The 26,439-nt window shown below is 42.2% G+C and overlaps 1 protein-coding gene across 4 annotated transcripts in view; it reads left to right on the forward strand.

Moving 5' to 3' along the window:
* Positions 1 to 26,439, forward strand: part of LARS2 (leucyl-tRNA synthetase 2, mitochondrial) — a 278,140-nt gene that overhangs the window by 225,440 nt on the left and 26,261 nt on the right. For all 4 annotated transcript variants that reach the window (XM_073678171.1, XM_073678167.1, XM_073678169.1 and 1 more), the window contains exons 17-18: positions 7,228 to 7,397; positions 11,276 to 11,353. In XM_073678171.1, coding sequence (XP_073534272.1) covers positions 7,228 to 7,397; positions 11,276 to 11,353 — 248 coding nt within the window. The remainder of the gene's footprint in view (positions 1 to 7,227; positions 7,398 to 11,275; positions 11,354 to 26,439) is intronic.

The raw sequence follows: 26,439 nt of genomic DNA on the forward strand, positions 1-26,439 counted from the left end.
AAGGTTTTGAGATGGATCCGGTTAAGGTTCAGGCTGTGCAGGAATGGCCTAGGCCTATTGGTTTGAAATCGATACAGAGGTTTTTGGGTTTCGCCAATTACTATAGAAAATTCATAAAAAATTTTTCTAGTATTGTCAAACCTCTGACTGATCTCACCAGGAAAGGTGCTGATGCGGTTCAGTGGTCTTCTGAGGCCATTGAAGCTTTTGTGTATCTCAAGGAGAGGTTCACCTCTGCTCCCATCCTTATGCAGCCTGATGTTACTAGGCCGTTTTTGGTTGAGGTTGATGCTTCCTCTGTGGGGGTTGGCGCAGTATTGTCTCAGGATAACGGGGATGGATTACATCCCTGTGCTTTTTTTTCAAAAAAATTTTCGGAGACTGAACTGAATTACGATATTGGTAATCGGGAATTATTGGCTATTAAACTCGCATTTGAACACTGGCGCCACTTCTTGGAAGGTGCGGAATTTCCCGTTCTGGTTCTTACGGATCATAAAAATCTGATATATCTTGATGCTGCCAAGCGCCTGAATGCCCGTCAGGCTAGGTGGGCACTGTTTTTCTCGCGGTTTAATTTCTCCGTTACTTACATCCCTGGTACTAAGAATGTTAAGGCGGATGCCTTGTCTCGCAGTTTTTGTCCCATAGTCGGTGCTGAGAAAGAGGAGAACATTTTACAAGAAGGTGTTGTGATAGCTGCTTTGGACTCCGTTTTGGAAAATGAGATTCTTAAAGCACAGGAGATTTCCTGATAAGCCTGGTCCTAGGGGATCCGGAGGATCCTCTTAGAAGGGGGGGTACTGTTAGAACCTTGCTCTTAGGTCTTTTTTCCTTTGCTGGTCACATGACCTTGTTGGCCTATTTAATCCTGCTCCGCCCTTCTGGCTTTGCTGGACTTCATTGTATATCTACTTTCTAGCTAGCCTGTGCTCTGTGTCTTGCTCTGTTAGTTTGCTTGGTCTACTGACCTCTATGTTCTATATATTTTGTTTGTTCGTCTGTCTGCTACTATTTCTGTTAGGAGGTGTCCCATATTCCTCCCAGTCCTTAGTACTTGTAGGGATTCCCTCCCCACATCTATAGGTCTCCGTACAGACTAGCTTAGGACTTTAGCAGGTCTGATCGCAGGATCAGGTCCCCTGTTACATCGTAGGGATTAAGCTGAGTTCTATCGTAGGGACAGATCTCCTCTCTTTCCTTAGCTCTGGTAGCAGAACATAACAGTGACACATTTCGGCACCATTTTTACCCATTGCCCTGTGTGAAAATGTAAAATCTGAGGGTAAAACATTTTTTTGTGGTAAAAATATAATTATGCTTTTTTCACTGCCCAATGGTATAAATTTAAAAATTAAAAAATGCTCACTACTTCCCTAGATGAATTCCTTGAGAGGTGTAGTTTACAAAATGGGGTCACTTGTGGGGGTTTCTGCTGTTTTGGCATGTCAGGGGCTCTCAAATGTGACATGGTGTCTGCTGCCTATCCCAGCCAACATAGCGCTTCTTTCTCTTCCGAACCCTGCCGTACACCAAAGCAGTGGTTTTCCCCCACATATGGGGTATCGGCGTACTCAGGAGAAATTGTACAACAAATTTCATGGTGCAATTTATCCTGTTACCCTTATGATAATGCAAAATTAGGGAATGAAAAACATTTTTTATGGGAAAAATGTGAAAATTTTATTTTTACGGCTCAATATTATAAACTTCTGTGAAGCAGCTGGGGGTGCAAGGTGCTCACCACACATCTAGATAAGTTCCCTAAGGGGTCTAGTTTCCAAAATGGTGGCACTTGTGGGGGGTTTCCGCTGTTTAGGCACATTAGGGGCTCCCCAAATGTGACATGGCGTCCGCTAATTATTCAAACAAATTTTACATTCAAAAAGTCAAATGGCGCTCCTTCCCTTTCAAACCTTGCCATGTGCCCAAACAGTAATTTGCCTCCACATATGGGGTATCGGCGTGTTCAGGAGAAATTGCACAACAAATTTCGTGGTGCAATTTATCCTGTTACCCTTATGATAATACAAAATTAGGGAATGAAAAACATTTTTTGAGGGAAAAATGTGAAACTTTTATTTTTACGGCTCAATATTATAAACTTCTGTGAAGCAGCTGGGGGTGCAAGGTGCTCACCACACATCTAGATAAGTTCCCTAAGGGGTCTAGTTTCCAAAATGGTGGCACTTGTGGGGGGTTTCCACTGTTTAGGCACATTAGGGGCTCCCCAAATGTGACATGGCGTCCGCTAATTATTCAAACAAATTTTACATTCAAAAAGTCAAATGGCGCTCCTTCCCTTTCAAACCCTGCCATGTGCCCAAACAGTAATTTGCCTCCACATATGGGGTATCAGCGTGTTCAGGAAAAATTGCATAACAAATTTCATGGTGCAATTTATCCTATTACCCTTATGATAATGCAAAATTAAGGGATGAAAAACGGTTTTGTGGGAAAAATGTGAAAATTTTATTTTTACAGCTCAATATTATAAACTTCTGTGAAGCACCTTGGGGTTCAAGGTGCTCACCACACATCTAGATAAGTTCCCTAAGGGGTCTAGTTTCCAAAATGGTGTCACTTGTGGGGGGTTTCCACTGTTTAGGCACATCAGGAGCTCTCCAAACGCAACATAGCGTCCGCTAATTATTCAGACAAATTTTACATTCAAAAAGTCAAATGGCGCTCCTTCCCTTCCGAACCCTGCCGTGCGCCCAAACAGTGGTTTTCCCTCACATATGGGGTATCAGCACGCTCAAGAGAAATTGCACAAAAAAATTTGGGGTCCATTTTTTCATGTTACCCCTGTGAAAATAAAAAAATTGGGTCTAAAGTAACATTTTTGTGAAAAAAGTTAAATGTTAATTTTTTTCTTCCACATTCCAAAAATTCCTGTGAAGCACCTGAAGGGTTAATAAAGTTCTTGAATGTGGTTTTGAGCACCTTGAGGGGTGCAGTTTTTAGAATGGTGTCACTTTTGGGTATCTTCTGTCATAAAGACCCCTCAAAGTGACTTCAAATATGATGTGGTCCCTAAAAAAATGTTTTTGTAAATTTTGTTGGAAAAATGAGAAATCGCTGGTCAACTTTTAACCCTTATAGCTCCCTAACAAAAAAAAATTTGGGTTCCAAAATTGTGCTGATGTAAAGTAGACATGTGGGAAATGTTATTTATTAACTATTTTGTGTGACATATCTCTCTGATTTAAGGGCATGAAAATTCAAAGTTTGAAAATTGCAAAATTTTCTAAATTTTCGCCAAATTTCCGATTTTTTCACAAATAAACGCAAGTGATATCAAAGAAATTTTACCACTATCATGAAGTACAATATGTCACGAAAAAACAATCTCAGAATCAGGGGAATACGTTGAAGCGTTCCAGGGTAATTACTTCATAAACTGGCAGTGGTCAGAATTGAAAAAATTGTCCCGGTCACGAAGGCAAAAACAGGCTCTGGCGCGAAGTGGTTAATGAGAAAAAAAATTTACTTTTTAGAATTTACCAAATGGCTGCAATGAAACAAAGACTGAAGAATTTAAAGGGGTCTGAATACATTTCATACCCACTGTAGGTGTCATTTGAGTACCAGTCCTCTTCCTCTCTGAAGAGCCAATTTGCTTATTTAATTTCCCAGAGGAGCATTGCATGGCCTAGAAGTCTCCTTACACTGACATGTCAGAATTGTCACTCCACAAGGAGAGATGTTACCCCTTAGACTGCAGTTTCAATTAAAACGTTTTGTTAAATGTGGCCAAAAAAGTGGCACAGAATGTGTTTGATTTTGCACACTTGTATCGAAATGAATCGGTTTATCGTTCATTTAAAGCAAAAACTGTGATTTGAGCTAATAAGCCAGACTGAACTAATAAACCAATATAGCATATCAACACACCATTATGCTGGTTTCACATGTCCAACATACAAGGTCTATATATGGACAGCAATGTGTGGCCCAGCCATAGATCGCCTGACCCAAACTCAGCAGTCTCATAGACATATCTAGGGCTGCTGAGTTTGGGTCAGGAGACCCATGGCTGGTTCAGAGATCGTGGTGTGTACTCGGACTGTAAATGTCAAACGAGTGAACTCGGCCTTTGTGTATAGATTCAGATACATGTAATGGATTGAAATGATCAGGGCAGGTTTTTAGTTAATTTCCGGTTTCGTGTGTAACACGAAACTGCTGAGGCTAGGCTAGTAATTGGCTGCACCTTGGTAGATGGTAAGCCATCACTGCAGCCAAGTGCGGAGCACTGGAGCAGCAGGGCTAGCGTGGTGAGGCATTTAGCCCCTTTGTAACCAAGCCAAATTTGACCTTAAAGGGGTTTTCCCACGAACAAAAGTTCATTTTAAAAATTGTCTGTGTCTGAACATGTACATACCACATCTCCTGGGCAGGGGAGGAAGGAAAAGAGTATACAGACATTACAGCAGGAGATCGCAGAGTATCCCACTGATCCTGAGATTGTTTTTCCGTGACATATTGTACTTTGTTAGTGGTATATTTAGGTTTATATATTTTGAGTTTATTTGTGAAAATATCGGAATTGTGGTGAAACATTTGCAACTTTCAATTTTTATATCCTTAAACCAGTTAGTCATGCTGCATAAAATATTAATACATAACATTTCCCATATGTCTGCTTTACATCTGCATCATTTTTCAATCGTCATTTTATTTTGCTAGGATGTTAGAGGGGTTACCAGTTGAGGAGCAATTTCTCATTTCTCCAATTTCATGTTGGAAACTTCCAAAAGTGATACCATCTTAAAAACCACACCTCTCAAATACTTCAAAACTGTTGTCAAGAAATGTTTTAAACTTTCAGGTGCTACACAGAAATGAATGCAAAGTGGAATGAAAAAAAAACTAAATTGTAATTTTTCTTCTAATATGTTGCTCTAGCCCCATTTTTTTCATTTTTAAAAACATAAACCTCTATCAGGACAAACAGCAGGGCTCAGAAGGGTAGAAACACTATTTGATCTTTGGAACACAAATTTGTCAGAAAGAGATTGCTGCCACCAAGTTGCAGGTGCCTAAACAGCAGAAACCCCCAACAAGTGACCCCATCTTGGAAACTACACCCCTCAAGGATTTTATCCAGGGGTATAGCGAGCATTTTGAACCTAAAGGTACTACACTGAATTTGATAATATTAGGTTGTCATATTGAAAATGTTAATTTTTTTCACGAAAATCTTGCTTTATCCCCAAATTTTTCACTTTTGGAAAAGGAAAGAGTTTGTTAGCCCACCTTCTTCTAAGCAAGATGATACCCCACATGTAATCAAAAAGTATTGTTTGGACACACGGCATGACTCGGAGGGGAAGAAGCGACATTTGATATTTGGAATGTAAATTTGGCTGGTATAGATTGCAGACATCGTGTCTCATTTGCAGAGCCCCTGAGGTACCAAAACAGCAGCCACTCCTCCCCACAAGTGACCACATTTTGGAAACTAGACCCATCAAGGAATTCAACTAGGGCTGTGTTGAGCATGTTGAACCCATAGTTGCTTCACAGAACTTGTTAAAATATAGTTACGTTTTTTCCACTAAAATGTTGTTTTAGCACCAAATTTGTATTTTGCATAAAATTTTGGCTTTTGGAGGAGGAAAAAAATAAAGCACAAAAACGATAAATTGCCTGGTTCTGAAAGGGTTAATGGTTCTACCAGTAAAGTATTGGTGGTTTAGTTATTTTAGTCCCTCCATTTTGCCAACTTTTGATGATCTTGGAAAATCTCTTTAAGGAATCGATTTGCCTAAAATAGTATTCTTGTTCTGAACCCAATTTATGAGGCAGAGGAAAACTACAGAGTAGCTCTCACTCTTGTAAAAGTAATGTGTCTATGCAGAACATGATCGCCTGTTAAAGGGGTTGTAAATTTCTGCAGTCACTCTGTTACTGCATATTGGTGAATCCTGACAGTGTCCATTACACACACAGTCAAGGTTCCCCACAATTGCCGGATAAAGAGGGTGGTCACATATCCACCAGTATGCCACAGTAGAATTTCCACATCTCTTCATTTGTGTGTACATTTCTAGGTTCTGTGAAGTTTCCAGGCTAGATTGGTATTGAGCATCAAGTGTTTTACAATTTTGGGAGGTGTAGGTCAAAGATGCCCAGATTAATACTTGTCTTCAGTTGTTCTTTCCCTCATTTTATGCTGTCTACTTACGTGTGTGGGAATTGTAAGTATCCATGGTTAATACAAGTGAATCGCTGAAACCTAAAGAAGATCATTGTTAAGCTCATGTTGATGTATTGTAGAGTTTGATGGCGGTAGATATCTGTTCTGAGTGTAAAATATGCATGACCTGAGCTCAAGCTTTATACAGGACTGATAGCAGGAGAGCTCCTTCATTGCACCGGACCATTATAATGGTTTGATTGGACTATAAATCAGATTAACAATGGTGGTTCTCTGCTGTCCTCTTACAAAGAGGAGTTGGTTTTTCCCTGTGTGTTCCTGTGTTCAGGGGGGTTAGATAGTCAATACGCCTTTTTACTGACCTTAGAACCGAAAGAGTAGAATCACATAGTGGGTGAAAATGCAGCAGGTATCAGCTGTATGCTATTCCTGGCACCCTACTTCTGCAGACCCCTGGCTGTCATGGCAACCCATCGGAGCCCCGCGATCACGTCACGGGCCCGTGGAACGACGCACCTTCCCTGGCAGCACATGTTAAATGCCACTGTCAGAGATTGTGAATAACACGGCCATCATCTGCCGGGACAGATGCGGGCTTGGCATGCGAGCCCACATCAAACTCAGGAAGCTGGCATATGACGTACCAGTATCGGTAAGGTGATAATGAATAAATGCAAAACATATTGAGCGACTTTCTTAAAATTTCTGATACTTTCATAAATATGGTAAATGCCAAACCTATTGACCTAAATTAACCACCAACATAAAGTGCAATGCATGACGGAAAAAAATAATCTCAGAATCACTGGGACATATTGAAACATTCTGAAGAGACATAGAGTGACATTTGTCTATTTGTAACATTTGGCCTGGTAACTCAGGAGTTACCAGATAAACTAGGGTAGAATAGCTGTAAGATATCACAAACAATGTTATGGCCGCCTTGTGACGTCTTTGGCTAGCCTCACCCAGTGCTGCGGAACATGCTGGCAATAATTGTATTATTATTGGTATAGTGGTCATTTTATGTTCCTTGCTTAGAAGTGTGTGTTGTTTTACAGCCGATGCAATACCTGGTGTTCAAAGGTGGCAATCTCGTGTGTGGGCTTTAACTAGCAAGTTTATTGAAACCCGAAACTCCTTGGTGAAACCAAATCCTCAATTTCTGCATAAAAACGAAATAGCAGAAACCCAAAAAATCTGGCAAAACCGCAATCTTACTGTATCAGAGGTAACGTATTCTTTTCTTTTTTTAAAAAAAAAAAAATCTCATAATCTGATAATTTTATGGTAACGAGATTCTATTTCTGAATGTACATTTTATTTGTTAGTGTAATATGGTTGTCCTCCGATCCTGGAACTATAGAGTAGCATTGTGTTCAGCATTACTGTACTTGTAGCTTGATTATAATGATACCTCCAATTAGTAAATGTAAGGGCTCCTATCTAGGTCCGTGGCAGTTGAACACATATCAGACACCCCCCTACCCAGTTAGAGGTAGTGGGCTTCTGAGATTTTTACAGGAACCAAAAACCTTAAGCACAAACTTCTGATAAAGCACATTTGACAAGAAGTGAAGAAAAGTGGAGCTACATGTTGAGAATGATCTACCAAGGTGAACATACATACCCTTAAAACAATTGTTTATTATATTTAAAAAAAAAATCACCAAAAAGATCCTGTGCAGTAAAAATACCTATGTAGGATAATCAGTTTGGATGACCTACAGTTGATGAAAACGGATATCATCTGTATTATAACAAAAATATACCTACAGATAATTATATACGGTAGTTCAGATATACTAAATGACAAACAACCACAATGGGGCTGTATTTATCTTCTTACTGTTGAGACATCAAGCCTCCTGATGAATCTACCAGATGGCGAAACGCGTCAAGGCAATGTGGCAATAAGTCTAATAAGGACAAGAATCGAATGATAAGTTATCAAAAAAAATATTTAAATTTTACTCAGTTACAGTGGACTTCCTAAACTTCTATATATACCTGATGTCACCTGTGTTTAACTTGTATCATACATGATTGAAACAGGGACGACTAGGGAGAGACAGAGAGCCACCATTGAGAGGTGGCACCATATCTCGCATATCTGGTGCCATCCTCCGCAGCTAGGCAGTACCAGCCTATGTATGAATATAAGGTTTACAGGTTGTTGTTATTATGGTGTTGCCTGGGATTTTTTATCATTTTGTATATCTGAACTATATAATTATCTGCAGGTATATTTTTGTTATAACACAGATTTTGGATTGATCTATAGCTTTGAATATCAGTGTTCATCAATGGTAGGTCATCCAAATTGATTATCCTATATAGGAAATTTTACTGCATGGGATCTTTTTGATGTTTTTTTTTTTTAAATCTAATAAACAATTGTATTAACGGTCTATACATTCACCTTGTTAGAATACTCATATACTCCTTTACCTGTATATATAACGGCTTGTAAAGAAAATGATCTACCAGACAAAAGATGCAAAAAAAAAAACATTTAATGCACATAAAAGGTATTTTTTTTATTCATATGTTGAGATGCTACATGTCTAAAGGTTCTCATACACTCTAAACGTGTTTTTCCAAGTATGAATGCCATCTCATATCCTCTGACCGCTGGGACCCCTCCAATCCCGAAAATTGGTTCTGGAAAGGCACATGTGAGTGGGACGGGGTTCAATCATGCGCACTGCTGCTCCATTCATTCTTATGGGAGTGCCGAAAATAGCCATGCATATCGATTGGCTATCTCCAGCCGTCCCATTAAGAAAATTGAACCAATTTTTGGCCATATATGACAAGGCTACCTGTCCATTTGAATGGCAGGCATGTTATACTACATTTCCCTTGCTGTAGCTTCAGATGACTACTACGGCAGCAAGAGTACCTCCTAAAGGTGCCCATACTTGTAAGAGATAAGACATAAATCACTTAAACCGTCCAACTTTGGCAGGACTGTCTGACTATCTTATGGGAGTTTCCTGAGTATCCACCAGGATCAAGAAAGCAAAATTTAAATCCCCTTTTTGTCCTATGTTTAGATACAGTGGCATGTAAAAGTTTGCGCACCACTTGTCAAAATTACTGTTATTGTGATAAGTTAAGCAAGTTGAAATTCTTGAAACTCAGCCTCCTCTAACCTTGTGCCAATAACAGGAGCCATGGGCTCTTCTAAGCAGCTGACTAGCACTTTGAAAATGAAAATGGTGGAGGCCCACAAAGCAGAAGAAGGCTATAAGAAGATATCAAAGCATTTTCAAGTTGCTCTTTCCTCAGTTCGTAATGTAATTAAGAAATGGCAGTTAACAGGAACAGTGGAGGTCAAGATAGGGTCTGGAAGACCAAGCAAAATTTCAGTGAGACCTGCTCGTAGGATTGTTAGAAAGGTAAATCAGAACCCCCACTTGACTGCAAAAGACCTTCAGAAAGATTTTGCAGACTCTGGACTTGTGGTACATTGTTCTACTGTTCAGAGACACCTGCACAAATATGGCCTTCATGGAAGAGTCATCAAAAGAAAACCGCTCCTGAGTCCTCACCATATAATTCAGCATCAGAAGTATGCAAAAGAACATCTAAACAAGCCTGATGCATTTTGGAAACAAGTCCAGTGGACCGATGTGGTTAAAATAGAACTCTTTGGCCACAATGATCAAAGGTATGTGTGTAGAAAAAATGACACAGAATTTCAGGAAAACAACATCTCGCCAACCATTAAGCATGGGAATGGATCAATCATGCTTTGGAGTTGTGTCGGAGCAAATGGCATGGGGATCATTTCACGGGTAGAAGGAAGAATGGATTCAATGAAATTTCAACAAATTCTTGATGCAAACATAATACCATCTGTAAAAAAGCTGAAGTTGAAAAGCGGATGGCTTCTACAAATAGATAATGATCCTAAACACACATCAAAATCCATAATAGACTACCTGAAAATGTGCAAGCTGAAGGTTTTACAATGGCCCTCACATTCCCCTGATCTGAACATCATTGAAAGTCTGTGGCTAGACCTCAAAATAGCAGTGCATGCAAGACGACCCTTGAATCTCACAGAACTAGAAGAATTCTCCAAGGGAGAATGGATGAAAATCCCTCACACAAGAATTGAAAGACTCTTGACTGGCTATAAAAAGTGTTAACAAGTTGTGCTGTGAGGTAGTAACCATGCAGGGTGCCCAAACTTTTGCATCGGCCCATTTTCCTTTTTGTAATTTTTAAAATGTAAAAAATGACTATATATATATTTTTTGCCTAAAATACAATGGAAATGTGTCATCTTTAACTTTAGGCCTTTTAGAGATCATTTCATCTTCAACCTGCTTAACTGTTCACAATAACAGTAATTTTGACCTGGGGTGCCCAAAGTTTTACATGCCACTGTAAACCTTCATCAGAGGTGTCTAACAGCAGCTTACTCTTGTTACTCATTGAGAGCACATGCATGCTCAGCCGAAGCAAGGGTGCATGTATATAAAAGAGTCGAAAGAGATCACTCCCAACCCAGCAAGACTTCTGCTGACGGCTACTGTACATGTATGTCCACCTTTAAGGATTCAAACGTGTTATTTCATTTCACGGGCGGACACAGACAGAAGAGACCCTGTGCAAGAACAATACATGGGCCCTCTGCAGTCCAATAGCTCCTCATAATGCACAACCTCACCTGCTTTGGAGGTGGAAGTGTGCACAGGTTGCCCCAATGGTACTTCCGCCCCTGCATTATGTGCCTTGTACAGCCATTAAAGGAACCATTAGTGATCCTTGTTGTCCCCTCCCCCCACTGTGCCAAACAGTTCTCTATGTGATAACGTCCTTGGTCTCTGGGAGGTGTAACTGGAGTCACACCTCATCTAAAGCTGCCTTTATACAGGGGTGTATAGTGCAGTCTGAATATTTTCTGTGGGGGGGCGCTGTTATCATGGATGGTAATGGCCTTTCGAATGCTTTGTACAAGATCTGAATGCCTACAGGAATCCCACGCAAACACGAGGAGGAAATTCTTCACCTGCGTGCAGGAATTAGCCAGTCACTGTTAACTTTCACAAATATGAGTTACTCTAAAAAGACATTTTTGTTTGCGTTGCCTAGGTAACCAACTACTTCACGGAGGATTTTGTTTTCAATGCAGCTATTTCCCAGCTAATGAGTCTAAGCAACATACTGTGGGTAAGTGCGTCTGCTGCCGCCGTCCGCCTCCTGCACAAATGTGCGACTCTGACCTGTGATCATCAGTAATGGGGCTGGGAGGATTCCTCTTGTTTGTCCAAGTTTTAACAAGAGGGACAGATTGTTTTGCTTCTGCTTTGTGTTCAAGCGGCTGGAGTAATATATTGTATATTGTTCTACAGACACAAAAGAAAAATGTATTACTTTCTGCCAATGTTTTCTCTCTCTCCGGAAAGGCTTCTTCGTATTAAAGCTGGAAGAAAGGCTCTGTAGGCCCTTAGTGACATGCGGGGCTTTTTTCCATTACCGTTAACTCTTTGGTATTGTGGTCAAGAGCACAGTTCAGTTTAAAGCAACAATACAGACAAAGTAAAATTTCTATACACATAAAAATGTCATTTAAAGTTCACTATGAATAAGGAACATCCAAAGCTCTACAATACTAGGTCTACTGACTGGGAGACCACAGGTCTCTTTAAAAATGATTTTATCTCTTCTATTTATTGGTTTGTTTTATTTGCAGTTTTCCTTTAATCATGTATATAGTTGGAGCATTATAGCATTATTTTAACCTAGTGGTCCACCTGCTGTCTTATTGCCAAATAGATAACCTTAACGTCTGACATAACAGCCAGTTGAGTCAATGGGTAAACCTGTATAAATTTTTTAGATTCCACAGTGCCCTCAATACAGAAGAGAAAACAGTAGCTCATCTGTCCTTTATGGTTCAGAAGAGCACTTACCATATATCATCATCATCATCATCCTAGGGCAGTGTTCCCCAACTCCAGTCTTCAAGAGCCACCAACAGATCATGTTTTCAGGATTTCCTTAGTATTGCACAGGTGATGGAATTCTTGCCTGTGCAGGTAAGCGAAACTAAGGAAATCCTGAATACATGACTCTTTGGTGGCTCCTTAGGACTGGAGTTGGGGAATACTGTCCTAGAGGAAGACAACTGTGACATTTGACTTGCCTTCTCAAGGGTGCCACACCTCAGGTACATGAGTGGTTTCCTCTTATCAAGAGTTTCTCCAATAAAATAAGTTGCTCAAAATAGTGCCATAGATGGCCCTGAAAAATAATTCACTGAATACTCACTTGAAGGGAATCAGTCACCAGATTTTTGCTATGTTATGTGGGAGCAGCATGATGTAGGGGTCCAGACCCTGATTCCAGGAATGTGTGATCTACTCTGGGCTGCTTGCTGCAGTTTTAATAAATCCTCTGTTTTATCTGCTGCAGATCTACCAGTTCTCTGAATGCTGAGCTCTGTATAACCCCACCAACACCACTGATTGACAGCTTTCTGTATACACTGTGCATAGGCAGAAAGTTGCCAATCAGTGGTGTAGGTGGGGTTACAAAAAGCAAGAGGATTACATGGCACAATCCAACTAGTCCTCTAGTGATTATCTGCTGCTGATAAAACACTGATTTTATTGAAACAACAGGAAGTAGCCCGGTAAAAGACACATTACTGGAATCAGGATCTCTGTCCCTATATCATGCTGCTCTCATATTAAATAGCAAAAACTTGCTGACACATTCTCTTTGACTTTGTTTTCACATCAACGAACAGCATAGGTTCAGGCCTCTTCCAGCATGTGGCATGGCACAGGTAAAGGTGGTGACATCACTGAATCAGCACAGTGTATTATACTGTATTATACTGTATTTATTCATACTCCCATGACAGCACTACGAGAGAGAGGATCCGCCCATCATGGACAGTAAACCTACAGGTTAAAAAGGGCGGCACCTCTCTCCCGCCTCAGTTTAGGTTTCCTGTCCATGATGGGAGACCTATCAGGTTCCTGCAGGATGAATATTGGAACGGTCTCTTGCCCAGAGGGATAGACAGGGTACCTGGAGCGGTGAAGTTCCTGCCCTGGTCGGTCCTCTTCTTCCTGGAGACGCCGCGGCAGGGCTCATTGGGGCACCTCCGTTGCGGTCAGCGTGACATCCCCTCGATGAAGCCAGATGGTCCGCTGTGTGTGTGTAATCGCATGCGGGTAGTACCCCCCCCCGCTTTACTACAAGAGATCAGGGCCGCGCCGGCGGGGAACGTGTCAGGCGCGGCCCTGTGACGGCGGGCCTATGACGTATTTCTGGTGCGCCGGCCTCCACCGGAAGTGGGCGCATTTTCGCATGCGAGCAGTGGGGACGCCGGAGCCCGTAACAATATGGGCGTCCCGCAAGTACTGCTACGTTCAGTGTTCTGCCCACCCCGGGGAGGGGGAAAGGGAGGCCCCCCCCTGTTCCACACAGGTACCTGCATGGCCAGTATAAAATAGGCCTGGTTACATGCAGAGGTGCTTCCCAGCCCTTTGTTTTTTTCATGACAATGGGAGATACATAGGAGCTTTCACCTCAGCAAGAACAACTGCTGCAGGAGCAGCCCTCTGGGGAACCCTCACTACAGGCGGTGCAACGTCGTTCCCGGACCGGGTCCAGCCGTTCAACTAACAAATTCACCGCTAAGAGCAGGAAGGAAGGTCCTGTCGTTCGGCGTGATCCTCCGCCATTTAAGAAAGATTCCTCTGCTTCTACGGTACCGCATATGCTAGGGGGTAAGTGGAATCTTCGAGAAAGTTCTACTAATTGCTTCCCTTTTCTTCTCTGTCTATGAAATCCTTTCAGAGCAAGAAATGTTCATTTAAATCAAAGCATAAAGAATGTGCCCTATGCAGCAGCCCGCTCCCTGATGCATATATTAAAAAGTTGTGCCAGCCTTGTATTGACAAGGTGATGACGGAAGAAACCCCAGGGTTTTCTTTGGGTCTAAAAACTCTAATTAAAGAAGAAGTAGGCAAGGCTTTGCGAGGGAATTGTGAGGTCAGGCATTCCCCTCAGGACCCTCGACCAGGCTCAAATTCCGACATCTCAGACATTTCTTCTTCTTCCCTATCCTCCTCTGATAGCAAATCTGAGAGACAATGTTTTCCTTTAAATGAGGTGGATGCCTTGGTGAAAGCTGTCCGTTCTACTATGGGCATTGTGGACACTAGACCAGAGAAGTCTCTGGAGGATGTTATGTTTTCAGGATTAGGTCAAAAAAAGAAAAGATCCTTCCCCATGAATACAAAGATTAAGGATCTCATTGAAAGAGAGTGGCAAAAGCCAGACAGAAAGGGCAGCATCCCTCCCTCTTTCAAAAGGAGGTATCCGTTTGATGATACCGCATGCTCCCCCTGGTCAAAGGCGCCAAGGCTTGATGTGGCCTTTGCTAAAGCATCAAAAAAGGCTTCCCTCCCCTTCGACGACATGGGAGCTTTAAGAGACCCCCTGGACAGACGAGCAGATACCTTTTTAAAAGGAACTTGGGAGACCACTACAGGAGCCCTGAAACCAGCAGTGGCTGCCACCTGCACATCCAGAGCCCTGATGGTCTGGCTGGAACAGCTAGACAACCAATTGAAAGAGGGTGTCTCCAGGAAGGAGATTATTTCTTCTCTCCCCCTAGTCCAGGGTGCAACGGCCTTTCTTGCTGACGCATCTGCAGACTCAGTTAGACTAGCAGCGAAATCGTCAGCTCTTTCAAATGCTGCTCAGCGAGCCCTTTGGCTAAAATGTTGGCCTGGAGATGTACAAACAAAATCTAGACTCTGTACAATTCCTTGTGAGGGTGAATATCTTTTCGGCCAGACCATGGATGATCTGTTGGAAAAAGCAGGAGATCCTAAGAGGGGCTTTCCTTCTGTACCTCTACCCTCTTTTAAAAAATCCTTTTGGAAAAAGAAGTTTGTCCGAAGACGATTCTTTAGAGAACAGGAGAAATTCAAGGAAAGAGGTCGCAAAGGTAGAGGCCTACTCTTTGGTTCTTCTTCCAGAGATGAGCAGAAGCCAGGGGAATCACAATCCACCCAGGTGGGAGGGAGATTGTCGTTGTTTTTTCCAGCTTGGGAACTTATTTCACATAGCAGTTGGATTTTAGGCCTGATTAGTTTTGGTCTTAAATTTCAATTTCAAGCCCTTCCTTACAGGAGGTTCGTAATTATTCCCTCTAGTTCCTCCTCAGAACGGCAGACTGCCCTCATATCGGAAATACAAGACCTAACAAAGAAAAACGTCCTGATTGAGGTTCCGAAAACAGAAGAGGGAGACGGATTCTACTCCACGCTCTTCTTGGTTCCCAAGCCGGATGGGTGTTTCAGGACTATATTAAATTTAAAATCCTTAAATAGGTTTCTTAAAATAGACACCTTCAAAATGGAATCATTAAAACAATAATAAAATTGCTTTTTCCCCACTGTTATATGGTAGTCCTGGATCTTAAAGACGCCTATTACCATGTTCCCATTCATAGGGATTATCAAAAGTATTTAAGATTAGCCATCGAAATTAAAGGGGTGGTAAAACACTACCAGTATACCGCTCTTCCATTTGGGTTGGCTATAGCCCTGAGAGTTTTTACTAAATTGGTGTCAGAAGTTATGGCCCACATAAGAGAAAAAGATATTTTAATAATCCCTTACCTCGATGATTTCCTGATAGTGGGCAATTCCTTTGCACAATGCGAGGCCCACCTTCAGGTAACAATTTCTGTCCTACAAGGCCTAGGTTGGTTTCTAAATCTGGAAAAATCTAGGTTGACTCCACAAAAAGCCCAACAGTTCCTGGGGGTCATTTTAGATTCAGATAGACAGTTATGTCATTTATCAGATGAAAAAATTGCAAAAATCCAGGAACTAGTGAAACATTGTATGGATAGACCCTCCATGAAACTGCGCAAAGCCATGTCATTATTAGGGACCCTGACCTCAAGTTTTTCTGCAGTGCGCTGGTCCCAATTTCACTCAAGGGCTCTTCAGTGGGATGTGTTATATAATGACTCAATCCTAGATGGACATCTAGACCGGGAGTTTACCTTGGCCCCTCGCTCCTTACAATCCCTTCTCTGGTGGTTAGTATACACTAATCTTTCTAGGGGAGTCCCTTGGGAAAGTTAACCTATGGCAGTCTTAACTACAGATGCAAGTGCTACAGGTTGGGGAGCTCATTTTGAAAACAGCTTAATTCATGGAACCTGGTCAGAAAATGAGGTACAGTTTTCCTCGAATGTTAAGGAGCTTTTGGCGGTTGATTATGCGCTCAATGGGTTCCTTGTATATTTACAGGGCCAGCATGTCCATATACTCTCGGACAATCAAGTCTCAGTAGCGTATATAAATCATCAAGGGGGGACCCGTTCAAGAGACTTAATGAGAGTAGCAGACAGACTTCTTCAGAAAGCAGAAGATCATTTTCTCTCCCTTTCCGCGGTTCATCTAAGAGGAAAAGAAAACATCAGGGCAGATTTTCTCAGCCGCAAATCCCTAAAAGAAGGAGAATGGTCCTTGAACCCTCGAATATTCTCCAAGATTGTGGCAATGTGGGGTCTTCCAGCAGTGGACTTGTTCGCGACGAAGTCCAATCGGAAGGTGACAACATTTTGTTCTCTAAACCCCAGAGAAAAGTCCCTGGCGGTGGACGCCCTCATGATTCCCTGGGAGTTTCCTTCTATGGTCCGGCTTCCATCAGTCCTAAGAAAGATCAGGACAGACGAAGCCAGAATGATCCTCATATGCCCCTTTTGGCCCAAGAGGCCATGGTTCTCTTGTCTCCGCAGGATGTCAATATCAGACCCCTGGATCCTTCCGGAAATCCCGGACCTTCTTACTCAGGGTCCGGTTTCCCATCCTCCAGCCCCAAATCTCCATTTAACGGCATGGAATTTGAAAGGGCACTGTTAACCAGCAAAGGGTTTTCCTCAAGTTTAGTAAACACACTACTATGTAGCAGAAAGCCCGTTACCACCCGCATCTATGCTAGAACTTGGAGAAAGTTCCTGTCCTTTGCAGAATTCAAAGTAGGGGATGGGATCCCTATTGGGAAGATACTAGAGTTTCTACAGCGGGGTTTAGAACGGGGCCGAACCACTAGTACTTTGAAGGTACTAGTTTCGGCTTTAGGAGCCTTATTTGCGTTTGATATAGCAGCTAATTATTGGGTAGCACGTTTTATAAAGGCCTCTTTCAGATGTAGACCTATCATTAAATCCAAACCCTCTCCCTGGGATTTAAACCTGGTCTTAAATGCCTTGACTAACCCCCCCTTCGAACCTCTAGATTCAGCCACCCATAAAATTATTCTTCTTAAAACAGCCCTGTTAGTGGCCCTAACTTCGGCCAGAAGAGTAAGTGACATACAGGCCTTTTCTATATCCCCACCATTTACCCAAATTATGGATGATAGAATTGTGTTAAAGTCTGATCCGGCTTTTCTTCCAAAAGTAGTCTCACGGTTTCATAAAACTCAAGAGGTAAATCTTCCAACCTTTTGTTTCCCCCCTAAAAATCAGAAAGAGGAGAAACTACATACATTAGATGTTAGAAGGTGTGTGCTTAAATATCACACAGTTTTAGGAAAGATAGTTCCCTATGTATATGCCATCTGGGGGCTAGAAGGGGTTGCAAAGCTTCAAAATCTACAATTGCGAGGTGGATTAGAGAGGCCATCTCCCTCGCCTACTCCTCGGAGGATAGGAAAGTACCGGAAGGGTTGAAAGCACACTCCACCAGAGCAGTTGCAACTTCCTGGGCCGAGAAGACGGGGGTTTCCATCGAAGACATATGTAAGGCTGCCACCTGGTCTTCTCCCTCCTCCTTCTATAGGCATTATAGATTGGATTTGGGTGACTCTTCTGATCTCACCTTTGGGAGAAGGGTGCTCCAAGCTGTGGTCCCTCCCTAATCTCCTTCGTCTCTGTAATTCTCTCGTGGTGCTGTCATGGGAGTACGAATAAAGCCTTAGTTACTTACCGGTATCGGGATTTTTCAGAGCCCATGACAGCACCCTGATATTCCCTCCCTACACTGGTGTTTTTTTGCACTCCCGTAGAGTTTTTTGCACCTTCGGGGGAAGTTACTTAGAGTAGTTGGCTTAAAGTGAATTTGTTTTGTTGTTCTTAACCTTGGCGGTCCTCTCATGCTCTGTTAACTAAACTGAGGCGGGAGAGAGGTGCCGCCCTTTTTAACCTGTAGGTTTCCTGTCCAGGATGGGCGGATCCTCTCTCTCGTGGTGCTGTCATGGGCTCCGAAAAATCCCGTTACCGGTAAGTAACTAAGGCTTTTTGTCCTATTAATATGGATACAGTTGGTTGGGGAGGATGAAGGTTGTTTTGACAATGTAACTCTGCTTGTCTAAAATGTACAAAAAAAACACATTTAGGATAAACTTGCTTGAACCTGAACTAAACTATATTAAAAGATTCTAAGTCGTTGATCTTTAGCAATTATGTTGCCATGGAATTTAATATTGCAACATTTACAAAAGGCATTGTTGCCCAGCACTACACAACAATAATTGTTAAAGGCCCATTTACACTGCATGATTATTGTGATCCAGCATTCCTAGGAACATTCGCTTCATGACAATTTTTCAGTCCAAACAGGCTGCTAATCACTCGACCACTGAGCAAAATGCTTGTTTGTTGGGTGAACAGATCTGTGCTGCACAAATCATTCATCTCAGCAGCAAGTCGTTTTGTGGAAACAGGACACTGCCAAGAACAGTGGTAGCCTATATGCACATAACAACCTGTACAGATCCTTCAGTGGGTATCTGAAGCCTGATCGGCCTGTGTAAACAGGCTATTAGCATATCACACTGTACAAATGAACCGTAAGTACAGATTCCATTTAGGTACTCAATTAGTGATGGGCGAGCATGCTCGGCACTGCTTGATACTTGATGAAGCATCGGGGAGCTTAATCGAATATCGAGCAGTGCCAAGTATCGCGTGATGCTCAAGTGCTTGGGTCCCCGTAAAAAGCTCATTTGAATTACCTGATCTGTGCACCGTCCTCCGGAAAAATGCTCGAGTTTCACATTCCCTTCTATTACGCTCACTATTCGAGTCGAGCATATCTGAGTACTGAGCACTGGAGCATTTCAGTGCTCGATCATCACTATACTCCACCCCAATCATGCTTGTAACAGCCCCTTTAACCTGGATGCACTCATGAAGTTTTTTTATGCAGTTTTTGGAGGAATAAATACAAAAGTATTAAATATAAAGTGGGTATAGATAGTCTACATACCCCTCTTAAAATTCCAGCTTTTTGTTGTGTAAAAAATCGTACCAAGAAGAATCATTTCAGAATTTTTTCCACCTTTAATGTCACCCATAATGTGTACAAATCTGTTGAAAACTATACTGAAATCTTTTCAGATGGAAAAAGAAAAACAGAATTAAAATAATGTGGTTGCAGAAACCTGCACACCCTTAAACTAATACTTTGTTGAAGCACCCTTTGAATTTATGACAGCACTCAGTCTTTTTGGGTAGGAGTCCATCAGCATGGCACATCCTGAATTAGCAATCTTTAGGTCCACTGTTCCTTGCAGTAGCGCTCCGAATCTGTCAGATTGTGAGGGCATCCCTTGAGAATAACCCTCACATGGATTTTCAATGGGATTCAGGTCTGGGCTCTGGCTCTTCATTCCAAAATTTTGATTTTCTTCTGGCGAAGCCATTCTTTTGTTGATTTGGAGGTCTGCATTGTCGTGCTGCAAGGTGAAAGTTCTCTTCATCCCTGTGTCTCAAGATTTTGAATTAATGACAGCATCCAGTCTTTTTGGGTAGGAGTCTATCAGCATGGCAGATCTTTGCGCACTCTTCCTCGCAGTAATGCTCCAGATCTGTCAGATTGTGAGGACATCTCCTGTGTACAGCCCTTCCCAGATCAACCCACATGGTCAAATAGGTATCTGTGTTTTTTTGTATTTTATTTTCCAAAACAAGTTTATTTTAATGGCACATCCCTTAAACTAAAACAAACTTCATGTTCGAGTTTACAATGTAAAAAGAAAATGACAAAATCTTTTTTTCTGTTACAGCTACACTGCTCAATACTGCTATATAATGTCTGAAGAACACGAGTCACACATTTTTTTTGTGCCATGTATGGGAGACATCATTTCAGCTAGCCTCCACCCACTAGCTCAGAGACAAGTAACAGATTTATTACCATTTTCTAAGACCCATAACGTTTTATTTTTCACATTTTATTCTAAGGGGCATGCCCAGTTCAAAGCTGAGGCAGCTACAGAATAGTAGATCAGGTCGGTCACCTACCGCAGTCTCCTATGGCCCGGGGCTGCTTTTTTTGCCGTGACACTTATACACCAGAAAACAAAACTGCCAGCCCCCCATTTTACAAAAATGCACTATTTAATTTTATACACCAATTAATAAACTTAAATTCAGAACATTTTTAAAAAATTGTGACATTTCCTTTCACGGCTCCATACACCTCTCCATTCACTTGAAGCCTCTGATAGATGACTAGGAGTACATGATGGACATATCTTTTTTTTCTTCTGCTACTCTTGTTTATTTAAAATGAATACATTTTAATTGCTAAAACTTTCCACAAGGCCGATCAGCGACAGGCGTTAATACATCATACATTTGTTTTGTGCAATGTCAGTGCTGTCTACTTACTGGCTGAAAAAGCCAATTAATGACATTATCTGTGACCTGTCTTTGAAAATGTGCTTTTATGAAAGGGCACAATGTTACATCATCAGGAAAGAAACATTGACTAATTATACTTAGTCATTAATATCTGTGCAGGAGAAATCAAGATGGTTATGACCTGGATTATATTTCTGTCAAATCATTTTTAATTTGAAGATATTTTTAGAAAAATAACTGTAATGTCATAAAAAGTGCAGCTTCATCATCTGTAATGTTCTCTAATTGAGTAGGCATGTGAGTAGCTGGAGAGAGGTTTTCTCATAAAGACAGCCCATGTCCATATGTTTTGTTCCATGATCGAAAGGAGTGCCCCCTTCAGGACCGCTATAGACCAGGACAGATCTGTAAGCCCAGCCACCCATCTGTCAGACCGAACCATCCTTGTTTTACATGGACCTCCATTTGTCTGATGGACAGTCACATAATGCTACATTTCCCTTGCACAAGCTGCTGTAGGGGAAATACTTGGTTGTCCATGTCTTCACCCAGCAAAATCAGTTGCATTTTCAATAAGGTTGTCTTCAGTTGTATGACCCCTTTAATCTTTGAAGATCATCTGTGGCTCTTTCTAATATATGAAAACTGAGGCCAAGGTTGATATAGACATCTTGCTTAATGGATATGTTCATTTTTACAACCAATCTCTTACTTTGTAAGAAGCTTTTACTAAAAAAAAAAAAAAACAGCTCCTATACCGACTTATGCATGTCTGTTTGTGGGAACATCCTATTGCCTTGTGATATCCCCTTCCATATGCTCCCTGCTTCTTTCTATCCTACAGACTGTGTAAAAGCTGGCCACACATTAGATGGCTGTCAGCCGGACAACAGCCAACTCTCCCATACACAGGAACGTTCTTTCGGCAGAGTGCTTCTGTGTCCTCTATGATGAAGCCACCGGGAGAACCATACGATTGCTGTCCGAAACTTGATTTTTGTGATCGACATCTCTCCCAATCAGTCAGTCGGCGCGCCATACACATTAGACTGCCAGGAAAACCCGTCGATATTGGCAGGTTCAGCCAACTAATGTGTATGGGGACAAAACCTAGGATAAGAACAATGAGCAAATACCCTGCAGCCAGTAAGTATGTACCGTAAGTCAATAGTAATAGAGAGGTGAAATACTAGAGACAGGACCATCCTGATTGGGTATACCTTGTCACAATAGGATGGCTTTTACGCTTTTTTTTTTATATTAAAATAGTATCAACCAAGTACCCTAAGTTATTTATGTGTACTATTTACTTACCTACCTACTTATTTGCTCATTGCTCTTATCCTAAGTTTTGTCTGTTAATGTCCACAGTGTGAATGCGTACCTACATATTGCACTTATACCAACAGGTATGCCGGCCCATTTCTTCAGTTTTGCTGATGTGTATGGGGGCTTTAACCCATCCTGTTTGCCTAAAGGGCCCCATTCACAATAGATATCTGTTGATCAGCTTTCTCTCCCGGCTCCTGCATACATAGCTCACTGTGTTCTATAGAAGAGAGCCGCTGCCAGACATCTCTGATGGCGACTTATCTCGCTAAAAATAAAAAAGGATCGGCAGTTCAAAATAGGACATGCTGGATCCTTATTTCTCCCAGCATCATCTGTCGGGAGAGTGGGAGGCCTCCCCACATATTAGACTGTTGGCCAAGGCCACTTTTATTTTTTATTTTTCAGTTACATTTTTTATTTCCCCGGAGTTTCCCTTTAAGACTCTTGACTCATCCTGACTACACTCCTCCCTGTTTGTTTTTGATATTTGGTTGTAAGTTGTGTTTCTCAACTATTCACCATGTATTCAAGCCTCTTCTGGGTCAGTCCTCATTACCAGTTCTCCAATGAGGCAACACCCATGGCCAAAACCTTGCAGTCCTTTTCAGTACTGATAATATCTCATGTGTGTGCTACTTCATCGCTTTCCCTAAAGATATTATTTCACTCATATTCTTCAGTTCGAGCTTAATAGTATGTCTTCTTGGACACGTACCGACTTTTGAAATATATTACAATAGAACAACAATATATACAGTATAATATATTTCTTTATGGATTATTTTACCTTTGGTGCCCTGTTAAGAGAAGGAAATAAAATTGTCATTTTGTGGTCCTTCCAAACTTCATTTTTAAAGGGGAATGTCCAAGAGTAAAAAAAAAATCTGAAAAAGACGATACTCGCCACTGCCATTCTGCCAATACTCCTGTGGTGCCCGCTGTCCTTTGCATGGCAGCTGAAATGGGATGCCATGCTGTGCCTTTCCCTTCTGTGCATAGCGACGAGGTGTGATACGGACATGACCACTGTAGCCAAAGCATGGTTGCTGTGATGACACCAGTAAATACAGCAGATGACTGACTGCTGCTGCCAGTGATTGGCTGAAGCAATCTTGTACCACCATCATAGCTTTAGCCAAGGACACAAAAATCGGTTGTGAGCATGGGAACATAGGCTGCGGAAAGGCGGCAGATGTAACAGTGGGAGGGATACTGTTTACAGACAAAATGTAATTTTTTTTTCTCAAATAGATGAAAATATACCATATGTCTGATATTACAGTGGATCTGTCCCTGTGGTTATTATTCCACCACCTCATTAAAGAAGGATTACAAATATACAGATTCATAAAACGTCCTCTACCTTCATTATGCTTCTCTGAAAACTAATATTAGGGCAGAATGTAAATGCGTCTTTGTTTTTTATTATTTTTGTGATTTAACTTAAAAAGGATATTAAGGCAAAGTTTCTATTCGTTGTACACAAGTTTGAGTCTCTAATGTATACACGCGGATATTATGAAGTCTTATTTATGTAACCACGATTCATGAATCACTCATACACATGGGTAATAATATTCTTTTTATATCAGTCTCTATAGAGAGGGAATCTTAACATAAAAAGAAATATTTTATAACTTATGATTTAATTATTTTTTTGCTTAAACACTAATTTTATTTTTCTCCTTTTTTAGTAATGAGGTTTTCCATTAGCCCCATATGTCTATCTTTTCAGTGTTTCTAAACATTTATTTTCCTTGGGAAGTCGCTTCCTTCATTAGTTCCTTCCAGGGGTTATAATTATGGGCTTTTTATAGCCTTTAAATCCCCTCATATAAGTTATTTATTCTCATATGTTTTTCATTATTGTATTCACTTTTTAACTTTTTAGCTCCTATCCACAATCATATATAGAATATCCAATGTATTGTACTTTACTTCACTTTCCAATCGCGCTTATTGCCCTGCTTTCCATTTCACATGATTAATTCTGCCCTAACTAAAATCCCTCATATTCAATTCCTAATCCGACTCCTGACTACCCCTCATCACTCCAACGCGTTTCTGCACTTATTGCAGCTCATCAGGGAGAGTATTCAGGGGAAAAGACATCATAACGAGATGCCATTAAGTCAGATTTACCAGACAAGTATTGTCTTTTTTATTGTGTCAGATATCCTAATGCAAGATTTTTTCATTACTCCTGCACGGCTCCTTTATAATTAGGATCAGGCGCATTGGATTTAATCATACCTCGTTTATGGGTGCTACAGTAGCAACAAATTATTTGGCAGTGTGCTTACATTGCTTACCTTCTTATAGACAGCATTTGTAAGCTCAAAGGAGTTTTTCACTTTTAGAAAAGTGGACCCAAAAACTGGCCAGTCATATAAAATAGAAAAATAATGGAGTTCTACCTTTCCCAGGTCTATTCAGATAAGATAGTGACGCGCCCCTGGGCCTGTGCTGAGTAGCGTCGTGCACGCGGGGGCCTACCCGGAGCCGGATCTGATAGGGATAGTAGTCTCGTGGCGGTGACCCGGTCCGTGCCCAGGGAGTCAAACTGAGTGGCAGTATTTAGCAGAAGATGGTACGGTGTTCGACTACGCCACCCGTTGAATGCGGCTATGAAGCCGCCGCTGCAGGGCAGACCGCTGAGGCCAGTGGTAAGGTTGTGCAGCGTAGCTGGTAGAACCCCCAACGGGAGGGGTATGGCCTCAGGGCAGCCGACGTGTTTGAAGGGGGGTAGCAGGAACCACTCAGAGACGGTGCGGTGTAGTTTTGGGTCTTTACTGGTGACAAGGTAGACCCTCCCGGAGTACTGGCTAGCGATCGGGGCCTGGTCAGTCCGTGAGCTGATGGGATCTCCCCTGGCCAGGCGGAGTTGTAGGCCTCCCCAACTAATCGTACTCTTCTGGCTACCTTGCTAGAGGCGGGTAAAAGTAGCCCACGTCCCTGAGTGTACTGTGTGGTGCTCGCCCGTATGGCTGGTGACTCGGGGCCTTTTGGTAACTTCCGCTCCACGTCGCGGTGCTGGTCCCTTGCGTGTGACCGTGCCTTCGGGTTTCTTGGCCAGAGGACCTGAAATCCCCTGCCGGGCGGTTTCTGCTGCTGGGTAAGGATTAGTCCCCACAGTCTCGGACCCCGGGTCCGGTAAGAACTCTTCAATCAGGGCGAGCTCCTGATCTCTTTTTAGCACAGCTCCCACAGAGCTCCTGATCTTTCTTGTTCCTAAAGCTGCTCCACTACAGACCAGACTGTGTCTCTGTCTGTGTTCTCTCACTCTACTCACTAACCCTGCCTCAGCCCCAGCTTTATATAGGGGAAGTTCTTCCCCTCCCAGGACTGGGCAGGAGGTGTGGCATGCATAGGATGTCTGACCAGGAAACCTCCCACCTGCTCACAGACGTAATATTGCTATTACTGTGGGAACCAGACCCCTGGGGTGCCACATTCCCCCCTAGTGAAATTTAGTACTCCGGGACTAAACATATTTTTGTAAAACATAACAAGTAAAAACAGAAACAGTACAGTAAAGAAAAACACATTAGGATGGTCACGGCATGTCCGCAACCGGGTGCAGTCTTTGAAGAAAACAAAGGTGTCCATTTCACCAAGGAACAGGGAGCCGTAACCAGGTAGGGGTCTGTCCTGCCCCGAGTCCTTAACAGTCTTTAGTCCATTCCTGGGTTACGCTCCAAACATATGTACCAAGGATTCCGGATAATCCCTAAACGACACCTATAAAATAACTAAAAATACACAATTATTTACAGGTAACAGAAAACAGATAAATACAAATAAACAGTCTAAACACTTAGATCCTCCAACGTACGGGCAACTGGCCTCTAGTGGCTCTAGTGGACCTACGGAGCTGACTGACTGGTCCTGAGCTACAGGGTGTAGGGGCTTTCAAAGGTAAACTGGGCAGCTGTCTACGGGCTCTTTGGCTCACTAGGGGCACGGCAGGCTCACTATAAGCAGAGGGTTGATCCTCCTGGTCTGCTTGTGTGGGGTCTTCTGCCTCCTGGACCGGCTGCTCTTCCAGCTCTACCTGTTTCTCCGTAGGTACTTGAGATGCTGGTTGGAGGAAGGTGAGGACGGGTACCACAACAGCGCCATTGACTTGAGTCCAAGACCGAGGGAAGTCTCCGAGCACAGTACTGACCATATCTTCCCTTTCCTCTGCGGGTCGAGGGTCTTCTTGTTCTTCTTCAGGGTTCCGTAGCTGTTCGGGACACTTCTTCAGGTGATCTCGGGATACAATGGCTGTGGTTTCTCCTCCATCCTT

The sequence above is a fragment of the Phyllobates terribilis genome, unplaced genomic scaffold, assembly GCF_046119375.1.
Source record: "Phyllobates terribilis strain yellow unplaced genomic scaffold, ASM4611937v1 Scaffold_4__5_contigs__length_816908805, whole genome shotgun sequence".
Classification (NCBI taxonomy): Eukaryota; Metazoa; Chordata; class Amphibia; order Anura; family Dendrobatidae; genus Phyllobates; species Phyllobates terribilis.